Source organism: Capricornis sumatraensis, chromosome 5 (assembly GCF_032405125.1).
Source record: "Capricornis sumatraensis isolate serow.1 chromosome 5, serow.2, whole genome shotgun sequence".
NCBI lineage: Eukaryota > Metazoa > Chordata > Mammalia > Artiodactyla > Bovidae > Capricornis > Capricornis sumatraensis.
Genome location: NC_091073.1, coordinates 91,607,692 through 91,620,582, shown reverse-complemented (window position 1 = coordinate 91,620,582; position 12,891 = coordinate 91,607,692). Strand labels below are relative to the sequence as shown.

The window sequence follows — 12,891 nt, the reverse complement described above, 5'->3', positions numbered from 1 at the left end:
TCCCTAACCTGGCCCTCTCTTATTAGCCAAGCTCATATACCCACCCTAACATCTCTTTTCAAGAGAACCAGAAACTGTAAGACATTAACTTTGTTATAGTTGTCATTGAAAGACAGTAGAGTGAGAACAATATCCAAAATATTTAAATACCCAAATAATAATTTAAATACCACGGCTAAAACTTACTGAAATTCTCTCAGTTCACTTTATACAGTGCTTTTGGAAACTAGGTGATTTCAGTTATCTGGTTTGCTTTGCCATTTTATTTTTAATTGATTCATATAGAGATTGAAGTCTGTTGGAAGGTTATTCTTTGCAACCCACATTTTAGATGCCGTGAATAAATTTGACTAGTTGTGAGTGACAGCAGAGAAGAGCAGGTTGCCCCTGCCTTGCTATGGCAGTAAAGAGAGGATGGTGTTAAGCTGTCAGTGGCCCAGACCAGTTCCAAAATTGATGGCATTTGCTGTTTTAAAAACAATAGGAAACATGCTGCTAATAGAAAAAAAATTGTCAAAAGACACTGTAATGCATTTTCTGCTTACAATACCTAATAGTGTCTGCAGAAAAGTAAATTCTGATACAGAAAAAATAATTTTTTTCTGTTGTTGTTCTTCCTTTTGCAGGGGTGGTTTAGCCCTGGCCAGGTCTTTGTGTTGGATGAGTACTGCGCCCGTTATGGCGTGAGGGGCTGTCACAGACATCTCTGCTACCTTACAGAACTGATGGAACATTCGGAAAACGGTGCTGTCATTGATCCAACCCTGCTCCATTACAGCTTTGCATTCTGTGCCTCTCATGTGCATGGCAACAGGTATTTTTACTTGCAAACACACAGTGAAATGTGGAGGGTTGAACTTGGGAAGAGAGAAAAACGTGCTTTGCCATCATCACCTAGTAACAGATTTTAAATAGCAATCACTTCTTGCAAGAGGGAAAAGAAACAACCCACAAAGGAAAAATGTACATCGATATGCTGTTGATTTAGGTGGGCTGCACTTTATGTTTCTTTTTGCCATTAAAACCACTTGAAACACGGAGTATCTGTGAGATTAGAAGTTGCCTTTTAGTTCTTATGCACCACCTAGTACTAGGATCTGCCTAGTTTGAGTGTCTTCTGGATTTCTATTATAATGCATATATATGTCTGGGTAGGGTTTGTGAGCAGGTTTGTGAATACCTAATGATTCTTGCTTTTCCATGGTGGAATGTGCTCATTGATAAAGTGAGATAAATAATGGGTTGATGTAGGTCTCCTCCCAGCCCCTTCCCTGATCCACACTTGAAGAACAGGTATCCCCTTTTAGCGCTCTGAGCCAGTGACCTCACCTCTTGTTTTACCAAAATAGCAAAATACATGTAATGCAGGCCCCCACAAGTATGTATCTCTGGACTTAAGTCTTTCTTTTATATTATTTACTCTCTTCTCCCAGTCTCTTTCCAGGGAAACTTTGCTAGTGGGGGCTCCTCCCATAAAGGAGGTAGCTCTTATCATTGTACCTTGCCTCAGCCATTCTTTCATCGTCACCTCTTTATTTTCTTTATATACGTATATATGTGTGTGTGTGTATTTTGGCTGTGTCGGGTCTTAGTTGCAAGCTCAGTAGTTTTGACACACTTGGGCTTGGTTGCCCCCAGACATGTGGGATCTTAGTTCTTCAACCAGAGATCAAATCCACATCCCCTGCGTTGGAAGGCAGATTCTTAACCAACTAGACCATGAGGAAAGTTCCTATCTCCCTGTTTTATTTCCATTCTTCCCACAAGCCTAAGCCTCACAACATAACAGAACAATAATACTAACTATGTGAGGGAGGGCAAGCTGCTTCATCTAGTTGTGTCTCCACTTACCTGTCTCTAAGAAAGAGAATAGTATCTCTCTCTGAAATCATCAGTTGTGATAGAGATTCATCAAGCACTTAGAACAGTGCCTGGTTTGGGAGTGGTGAAAAGAATGTTCAGTTCAGTTCATTTCAGTCGCTCAGTTGTGTCCAGTTCTTTGTGACCTCTTGGACTGCAGCATGCCAGGCCTCCCTGTCCATCACCAACTCCCAGAGTTTACTCAAACTCATGTCCATTGAGTCAGTGATGCCATCCAACCATCTCATCCTCTGTCGTCCCCTTCTCCTCCTGCCCCCAATCCCTCCCAGCATCAGGGTCTTTTCCAATGAGTCAGTTCTTTGCATCAAGTGGCCAAAATATTGGAGTTTCAGCTTCAGCATCAGTCCTTCCAATGAATATTCAGTACTGATTTCCTTTAGGATAGACTAGTTGGATCCCCTTGCAGTCCAAGGGACTCTCAAGAGTCTTCTCCAACACCACAGTTCAAAAGCATCAATTCTGCGGAGCTCAGCTTTCTGTATAGTCCAACTCTCACATCCATATATGACTGGAAAAACCATAGCCTTGACTAGACAGACCTTTGTTGGCAAAGTAATCTCTCTGCTTTTTAATATGCTGTGTAGGTTGGTCATAACTTTTCTTCCAAGGAGCAAGCATCTTTTAATTTCATGGCTGCAGGCACCATCTGCAGTGATTTTGAAGCACCGCCCCCACATAAAGAAAAGCATGTTAAGGGATAGTTTACACTGTCTAAGTATGATTATCCTGTCAAGCTACCTTTCCATTGTTCTCTTCATCTTCCCCACAAAACTCCTCTCACCTTTTCCCCCATTTGGCTCCCACCTCCTCACTTTGCTGGTGAGCTTACTTGAAATAGATCTCCTTCTCCAGCTTCACCCTCTTTACTCTCATGGGAAAGTCAGTGCTATGGAATTCATAAGTCCCTGTGCTTCTGGTAAAGGCTGCTCATTTTCCCCAATGTAGCTATTTCAGCTCTTTTCTTTTTATTTTATTTTTTTTCTGCCATTTCTTTTTTAATAATTTCTGTTTCTCTAGACCCCAAGTGTTGTATGGTGTTTTGTTTTTATATCTGTTCTTGAACTTGCTTTCTCGTCCTGAGAATTTTTTTCTACTTCAGTGAAAATTCTACCTTGGTGATCTTGCCACTTTCCACAGCTTTAATGCTGACCTCTCTTTATACAGATAATTCCAACTAAATTATTCTCCTAAGCTATAGGTCTCTATCTACAACTGGCAGCTTGACTATTCTGCTGATGCTTTAAAATCTCCATGTTTAAAGTTAAATCCATCATCCTCATGAAGCCACCTCCTAAAGCTCTCTGAGCTCCTAGCAGAGTGCCTGACAAAAAGTAACACCCGAACACAAAATCTAAGTGTTCAGTATACATTTGATGAATGAACGAATGACTTTATTATTTGTGTTAATGTCTTTTCCAGTAACGGCCTATCCATCTTCCATCTGTCTTTTGCTTTTACTTCCCTGGTGGCTCTGCCTGCAATGCGAGAGACCTCAGTTTGATCCCTGCGTGGGGAAGATCCCCTCAAGAAGAGAATGGCTACCCCACTCCAGTATTCTTTCCTGGGATATTCCATGGACAGAGGAGCCTGGCAGGCTACAGTTCATGGGGTTGCAAGGAGTCAGACACTACTGAGCGACTCAGACTTTAATCACTTTTCCTGTTACCCCAAATTAAACCCTCTGCACTCAGCAAACTTTGAGGGATTGGGTGACATGCCAGGGCAAGCATGAGACAGTCAGGATAACCGGATGACTAATGTTTGATAGGCAAAGTAAGGGGCTGTTGCAGTAAAAACGGTCTCTTCTCTCTCCAGGCTCGATCTTAATTCCTCCTGACCAATGGGTATCAAAAGTGAGGCCTCCAAGTTTAGGCAGCAGTCTGAAATGTAAGAGGACAAGAAGGTTGCCGTGAAATAGACAAACCCAGAGAGCACAATAGGGTCAGCATGTTTTAGTCATTAACACAGAAAGGTGAAATTAAAGTGAGGACATTAAGTGGAAAATTTAGTTAATGTGCCTCCGAAAATGCATGTGTTTGAGACACATGTTAATGGAAGGTTACTGAGGTAACTGGGAGCTCCTGCCACCACATGGGAGGCAGCGTGATTTGAATCTGTAGGTTGCCATAGTTACTTCTATTCTGTAAACTATTGTTTTTCTTACGATGGTACACTGTAAAGTGCAATGTAAGGTATGTTTATCTGTTCACGCATATATTATACTTACCATTACACAGGAAGGGCTTCCCTGGTGGCCCAGACTGTAAAGAATCTGCCTGCAATGCCAAAGACCCAGGTTCAAGCCTCGGGTCAGGAAGATCCCCTGGAGAAGGGCATGGGTACCCACTCCAGTATTCTTGCCTGGAGAATTCCATGGACAGAAGAGTCTGGCAGGCTGTAGTCCATGGGGTCGCAGAGAGACATGACTGAATAAGTAACAGTTTCACTTTTCATTACACGTTAAATCCATTTTCCAAGTTAAAATGTGTACATATGCAGGTATCCCTGGGTGGGGTTTTAGAATAGTCAGTTTCAGTAGTCAATAGTTTCTGATTCAACATTTAGGTTAGACATATCTTAAGAAAAAAGAAAGGAAAGAGTATAGATTTGGGGGGAATTTGAACCTCAGTTTAGGGTAAAATATTCCAAGATAACCTTAAAGACTTTCTATAATGTTTAGAGTCTAACAAATGTCATGCTGTCACAGTGAAAGAATTAAAAGAGGCAGAAGACCTCTACTTGAACCTTGGCTCTGCAACTTGCAAGCTGAGCCATGTTGCACAAATTATCTAACCTTTCTGAAAATGGGCGTTACCATATGGAAAAAGCGAAGCACTGAGGGGACGATCCTGGGTAATTATAAAGCACGGTATCAATATGGATTGGACATTATTCTAATATGTTTCCCTTTGTCAGCCAGCCAGAAGCATGTGAATTGTGAGAGGATGAAAAATGTGAAAAATAAGCAGTTATGCAGGGCTTCCCTGGTGGCTCAGCTGGTAAAGAATCTGCCTACAATGCAGGAGACCCTGGTTCAATTCCTGGGTCAGGAAGACCCCCTGGAGAAGGGATAGGCTACCCACTCCAGTATCCTTGGGCTTCCCATGTGGCTCAGCTGGTAAAGAATCTGCCTGCAATGCAGGAGACCCTGGTGCAATCCCTGGGTTGGAAAGATTCCCCTGGAGAAGGGAAAGTCTACCCACTCCGTATTCTGGCCGGGAGATGGGGTTGCAAAAAGTTGGACACAAACTAAGTGAATTTCACTTTCACTGCAGGCTCAGTCAAAATATTTCAATGTGTATGTATGTAATGACACTCTTAATTTCTTCGCTGATAGAAGGTTCTGGATTTTAGCAACCTCCTTTTGTCAAAATAAACTTCTCTCATCCCCATCTGTGGCGTCTGATATTTATCCAGACTTCCATTAAAAATACCGTCAATGTCAAGTCTGACTTTTCTACAGCATTGGCCATATTCTCTTGTGATCGTTTTTCCTTCTGTCAAGACACAGCCTCAAAGAGTCACTTTGCTCACCTGAACTGCCTCTGTCAAAAATGCAAAAGAAAGGAAGACTGTCTTTTGTTCAGGATGGGCGCAAATGACTGTGGTGCTGTCTGGCTCTGAACCATTTCCAGGAGCCCATCCTGCCACAAGGCACTCAGCGCTGTAGGCGGGTGCATTCCCAGCAGATCCAGCATCTCTGAACAGCACTCTGAGTGTTTCAGGAGTAAGAGAATAGAGTTCAACAGAAGAGATCTGGCTGGTACAAAGACCCAAGGAAGAGAGAGAAAAGGAAAGGAAGACAGAAAAGTGAGTCAAGGACAGAAAACTGAGCCACCCCTGCAGGATGCAGCATGCTTGCCTCACAGGGCCCCACACGCAGCCTCGGCGCCACTCAGGGCTGTCAGCGAGGAGAAAAGAGACTTTCAGAGACAATGCCTGTTGGGCACGTTCTAGGCTGATGTACGGGCTTAGACATCCGGGTTGTGTGAGTCAGGCTGAGGGTGGAGAAACTAAAGCAAGAACACAGAAGGGCTTTCATGCCCCTGTTTGATGTGAGAGACGCAGAGGAGACGCTGAGTCTTGTGTGATCTAGTAGGGCCATCTTTGAGCTGCTGTGTACCCGACAAAGGCCAGCTCAGCTGTGCAAGTTTTTCAAGTCCAGGGAGGACAAGGTGACTGCAGTTTATGTGTAAAGCAATCCCTGCTTTCTGTGGATTCCAGATCATACCACGGAGTAGTACGCAACCTTCACAGGTATCAGTCAAATCATCGTATCATGATACCTCCGTCTTCAGAGACGACATTTCCTCTTACTTTGGAAATCATGCCTCAACTTCCTGCCTCTCATTTTAGAGACAGGGGTGCACATTTTGAGTCAAATCATAGACAATTGCCTCAAATAGTGTCATTAAGAATTTTCATTACCACGTCTTAATTCTGCTCTTTTGATACATGACTTACAGAAATTAAGTGTAAGTATCTCACCCATTATGAATCTAGAGACTCACTTCTGGGTCAGGGGAGCAAGCAGATAAAATACCATAGCAAGGTGAAACTTATACCATGTGGCTGACCTGACAGATTTTATCCCAGGTGCTACATGTGTAGAAGCAGAAAGGACAGTTAGCAATGAGGGCCTTTTAAATACACACTGCGGAACTATTATTGATTCTGTCAGAAACTACATTACAACCTAAATCTGCCTCAATCAGACTTTCCAACAGAAATACCTATACCTACCCAACCTGGAGTTCAGTACTATTAATAATTGTGCTTTTTAAAATAAGACAGAGTCAGAAACTGAGCAAGTTGGGGAGAGATTTACTATGTTGGAAAGAACGCTGAGCTACCAGTCAGCACATCTGTCTTCTTGCCCAGGTTCCCCCACTTTAGAGCTATTTTTCTTGGAGCAGTTGGTCCTGTCTGAGCCTCAGTTTCCCCATCTGTTCCTTGTGACTAATATCATCAATTTTGCCTACTCCATACAGTTGCTAAATCAGTCAAATATGATTATGTAAACACTTTGTAAGTGATAATATATCACTTAAATATCAAGCAGTGATATTTTGCATAGGGTATGGGAGTTAAAGGGCTTCCCAGGTGGTGCAGTGGTAAAGAATCTGTCTGCCGATGCAGGAAATGCAAGTTTGATCCTTGAGTCGGGAAGATCCCCTGGAGGAGGAAATGGCAACCCACTCTAGTACTCTTGCCTGGAAAATTCCATAGACAGAAGACCTGGAGGGCTACAGTCCATCACAAAGAGTTGCACAAAACTGAGTGATTGAGTGCGCACACACACACACAAAGTAGTTAATATACTTTGCGGGATTTCTCTGTAGAAGACTGACAGTGCAGAGCTGGACTTGATAGTGCTATCAAGTAGCTCACTCTACACAAGTCTCCAGCATGAAAATGAGACTGGGAAAGCCTTAAATAGGTGCCTCACTTCATCTACTGTCCATGATCATTAGAAGGAGCCACAGGAAGGTTCTGGGATCTCCTCCCCTACATTCCGTCCCAGCCCCTCTTGTTGCTGGAAAGCAATGGGGTCTAACAGGGCAACCACATAGACACAGGCAAAGCAGGAACCAGGTACCCCATTACCCAGGGTAAGTAAGTTACCATACTGCACCTTGCGGCAGTAATTACCAGGGTTACCTAATCAATTTTCTTTCTTGTCACTCCACACCATTCATGCACAGCAAACAACTCCTTTTTTTTTCCTCCCTAAAGCAATGCATTAAATAGCCTACTGAACATAAATAATTGCAGAAGAAATAAGGCAAAGGGATTTTTCAGTATGCCTTAGAATAGCAGTCCCCAAATTTTTTGGCACCAGGGGCTGGTTTCATGAAAGATATTTTTTTTCCACAGACTGAGGGGATATAAGCCATGGGGAGCGGCTATAAATACAGATGAAACTTCTCTCACTCACCCACTGATCACCTCCTGCTGTGCAGCCCAATTCCTAGCAGGCTATGGACCAGTATCATGGGTTGGGGACCTCCGTGTTAGAATATAGATCAAGTTAACAATGAAGAGAGGCAAGAGCTGCTTTTCTGGTGTAGCCAAAAGTTTAGGGCTTTTCAAGCCTTTTAGCATCTAAAATGTGGAAGAGAGTTTGAGGTCTCAAGTTGGATCTTGGTGTGGTTTTCTAACATACTAAGGTTTGTAAAGAATATAGTGTCTGATGCTATTGCATTAAAAACAATCCAGTGAAACAAAATATATATATATGTATACATCCAAACCATTTGCTATCACTATTGCACGTCAGTTTGGTGCTTTAACCCTGTATTGTATATGTATACTAACCCATGAGTTCATACTGATGTCTCTGCCTCCAATCCAGTACCCCAGAGTTCATGTTCACTATCCTTTTTTGCTTATTTGTAACTTATCTCTTCAGCAGTGAGAAACGTGGCTTCCACTATCCCATCCATTTACCTATTTGTTCAGTCCCACTCCAGTGTTCTTGCCTGGAGAATCCCAGGGATGGGGGGGCCCGGTGGGCTGCTCTCTATGGGGTCGCACAGAGTTGGACGTGACTGAAGTGACTTAGCAGCAGCAGTATATGTGAAAAGCAGTTTCAAAATTCACCAACTAGAGTACTTTGTGTACAGGTCCTTCAGTCATTGAGCTTAGAGTTTCCAATCAAAACTGTCTTCCAAGGTTCAATATGACACTTCCTTTCCTCCCTGCCTCTCTCTAGTGAGGTTCTCTCATACAACACAGTTAGAGTCGCGTGCACAATATGCATCCCATCCTAGGGTCCCTCAGCATCCTAGTTGATATAGAATGTTTTTTTCCTTTACGCTTACATACAGTAAAGTTCACTCTTTTGCTTAATGGCTCTGACAGTTCTATCAGTTTTGACAGATACATTGAGTCATCTATTCACTACCCTCGTGCCAGTTCTGTCGTCCTAAAAGTTCCCCTGTGTGCTCCCTGCTATTGTCAACCATTTCATTAAATTTTTTTCTTTATTATTCCTTCCTTCTACTTTCTTGGATTATTTTTTCTACCTTCCTAAATTAAATCATTAAATTCCTAAGTTTAACTTATTAATAGTCCTCTTTTCTTCTTTTTCTAAAATAAGTATTTAAGCTTCAGTTTCCACTAAGTACTGCTTTTATTACATACATGCATTTTGATAGTGTATCTGATTAAAATTCTTTGTAAGCAATTCTAACTTTCCATTATAATTTCTTCTTAGACACAGAGTTATTTATATTTTAGAATTCCTACAAAAGTGAGTCTCTTTGGGTTAGAGTCTTGAAAATTGATTTCTAACCTAATTTCTCTGTGTTCAGAGAATATAATTCATGTGATATTGATTCTTCGTAACTAGAGACTCCTTTATGGCCAATTGCCGACTAAAGTCCGCTAGTCAAGGCTATGGTTTTTCCAGTGGTCATGTATGGATGTGAGACTTGGACTGTGAAGAAGGCTGAGCGCCAAAGAATGGATGCTTTTGAACTGTGGTGTTGGAGAAGACTCTTGAGAGTCCCTTGGACTGCAAGGAGATCCAACCAATCCATTCTGAAGGAGATCAGCCCTGGGATTTCTTTGGAAGGAATGATGCTAAAGCTGAAACTCCAGTACTTTGGCCACCTCATGCAAAGAGTTGACTCATTGGAAAAGACTCTGATGCTGGGAGGGATTGCGAGCAGGAGGAGAAGGGGATGACAGAGGATGAGATGGCTGGATGGCACCACTGACTCGATGGACATGAGCCTGAGTGAACTCCGGGAGTTGGTGATGGACAGGGAGGCCTGGCGTGCTGCAATTCATGGGGTCGCAAAGAGTCGGACACAACTGAGCAACTGAACTGAACTGATATGTTAAATATGATAAATGTTTCATCTTGCTTGAAAAATATGTATATTGTGTAGTTTGGTGGGGCAAGCAGGAGTTGTGTGGTTCAAATCTTCCAAACTCTTACTGATCTTTTGCGTACTTGACCTATAAGGTTGTAACCAAGGTGAATGGAAAGCTGCCACTGCAGTCGTGGTTTCTTCTTCTGCTTCTACCAATTTTTGCTTTGTAATTTGAGGCTGTTTATTAGGTACTTTCAGGTTTAAAAATTATTAAATCTTCTTGGCAAATGGCAGTTATTCTCATGATTTAGTGACCCTTTACATAATTAATAATGCATTTTATGTTAAAGTTTCTTTAGATGGTTATTATTGTAGCCTTCTTTTGGCATTTGTCTGATATATGTTTAATTTTTTAGTGTCATATTGACACTGCTGTACTCTTATAAATAGCAAAGTAGATTCTGATTTAATTATCCAGTATAATAATTTCTATTTTTAATCATTTTAGTTCATTTACAATTACCAGATGTATTGATATAAGTAAATGCATTTCTACCATTTTATTTGAGACTCTTTTTGGCTCATGTTTCTAAGTTTTCTGTTTGTTTATTGCCTCCTTTTTGTTTCATACAGGTTATTTTCTTTTTTCTGTTTCCCCCTCATTTATAGTTTTCACCATTTGAGATTTTACCTTGTATATTGCTAAAATTTTAAATCTTACACTAATCAGCAAATTTCCTCTCATTCTGGAGAGTGGAGAGTGCAGAGGCCTTAGAATATTTGTGTGTGACTTAACACACTTATGCTGTCTAGTAGTTTAATTTTATCCTTACTTGGTTTCTAATCTTAAGCATTAGACATTATTTTTATTGTTTTTATTATTTTATACTCAATACTTGCTTCAATTTAGAAATTACATTTTTCTCAAAGTATATTATTAAAATAGAATACCTATAGATCACCAATTTTTATTTGAAGTTATCTTTGTTTCATTGACATTTTTGAAAGAAAATTTTGCTTGTTATACATTCTACTTTGTTGTTTTCTCTCCACACTTTGAAGGTAGCACTCCATTGTCTTTTGGCTTCCTTTGCTAAGAAGGCTTCATTACCATTCTTTTTTTTTTCTATTTAAATTTTTATTTTTACTTTATTTTACTTTACAATACTGTATTGGTTTTGGCATACATTGACATGAATCCACCACGGGTGTACATGAGCTCCCAAACATGAACCCCCCTCTCCCCTCCCACCCCACACCATTCCTCCGGATCATCCCCGTGCACCAGCCCCAAGCATCCTGCATCCTGCATCGAACGTAGACTGGCGATTCATTTCTTATGTGATAGTATACGTGTTTCAATGCCATTCTCCCAAATCATCCCACCCTCTCCCTCTCCCTCTCCCTCAGAGTTCAAAAGTCCGCTCTACACATCTGTGTCTCTTTTGCTATCTCACATACAGGGTTATCGTTACCATCTTTCTAAATTCCATATATATGTGTTAGTATACTGTATTGGTGTTTTTCTTTCTGGCTTACTTCATTCTGTATAATCGGCTCCAGTTTCATCCATCTCATTAGAACTGATTCCAATGTATTCTTTTTAATAGCTGAGTAATACTCCATTGTGTATATATACCACAGCTTTCTTATCCATTCATCTGCTGATGGACATCTAGGTTGTTTCCATGTCCTGGCTATTATAAACAGTGCTGCGATTGCAAATAGAACTGCCTTATGACCCAGCAATCCCACTGCTGGGCATACACATTACCATTCTTTGAAGGGGAATTTAACTTAAGACTTTTAAGATTATTTTGATTTTTTATGTTTTGTGGATTAACTGTTATATGACTACATGTGGATTTCTTTTTAAAGAATTCTGTTTGGGATTTTTGTGGATTTCTGATCCACATGTCCTGATATTGGGTAGGTATAAATTTCTTGTGGAATTTCACCTTGATTGGGATATGAGGATCCATGCTTGTCATCAGTTCTGGAATATTGTAATCTCTTTAAATTTTGTCTCCTCTCTAAACGTGCTCTCTCTTAAATGCCAATTAACCATATATTAGGCATTTTATCTTCTGTATCTCTAAATATGTCTAATATATATTCTGTCTGCTTATTTCTCTAGCTTCATTCTGTGTAATATTTTTAGTTCTATCTTCTAGTTCAGAACTCAGCAAATTTTTTCTATAAAGGGCCAGATAGTAAACATAGGAAATATTTTGGACTTTATGGGCAATATGGTGTCTATCACAGTTACTGTACTCTTCCTATAGAGCAAAAGGAGTCAATGGACAGTATGTAAATGAGTGAGTGAGGCTTGTGTTCTGTACAAATTTTATTCACAAAGATAGGTGGGGGGGGCTACTTCCACATTTCTCAATAAGCTATGACATCTGCCTTTTGATCTACTCATTAATTGTTAACTTCCGTTTTCTAGGTGTGTTTATCTATTGTTTCTGCTGATGTTTTTGCCAGGGTCACTGTTTGCTTATTCTGCTAACACTTTTTGTAGCAAGCACATATTCTTGGATTAATCTGAGGAAATTCTAATTCAAGGCCCAGGCTGATAATGCTTTCTTCCCAAAATTACTTGCTCTTGTTTTCACTTAGTGATAGGAGGTGCTACAGGAGCTCTCTTATTTTCCATCTTAGAAATTCCTCAATTGCGTGGGTGGTACCCAGTTTATGAAGTCAGGCATGTGGTACATATTCTCAGGAATGACTCTTTTTATTCCGTCTATAGATGTGGTAGAAACAGACTGATTTCCTTGCTTGCTCTCCTTTGCAAGGATATTTATTTTCTAGCCCATCCTTTCGCTGATGGTATAGCCCATTCAAGCACCCATTTTTTGCAAGCATCTCAGGTTCAGCAGCCCCTAGAGATGGTCTCTGACTCATGGTGCATCCATCCCCTTGAATATAGCCATGAAAGTGAAAGTCACTCAGTTGAATCCGACTCTTTGCAACCCCTTGGCAATATAGTCCATGGAATTCCAAGCCAGAATACTGGAGTTAGTAGCCTTTCCCTTCTCCAGGGGATCTTCCCAACCCAGGGATCAAACTGAGGTCTCCCACATTGCAGGCAGATTTTTTACCAGCTGAGCCACAAGGGAAGCCCAAGAATACTGGAGTGGGTAGCTTATCCCTTCTCCAGCAGATATTCCCAACCCAGGAA

At 41.0% G+C, this 12,891-nt stretch overlaps 1 protein-coding gene across 15 annotated transcripts in view; it reads left to right on the top strand.

Moving 5' to 3' along the window:
* Positions 1-12,891, top strand: part of CADPS2 (calcium dependent secretion activator 2) — a 563,191-nt gene that overhangs the window by 393,108 nt on the left and 157,192 nt on the right. For 14 of the 15 annotated variants that reach the window (XM_068972950.1, XM_068972951.1, XM_068972952.1 and 11 more), the window contains one exon: positions 627-814. In XM_068972950.1, coding sequence (XP_068829051.1) covers positions 627-814 — 188 coding nt within the window. Of the gene's footprint in view, positions 1-625; positions 815-12,891 lie in introns of all 15 variants that reach the window. The other variant, XM_068972958.1, reaches the window with a different exon arrangement.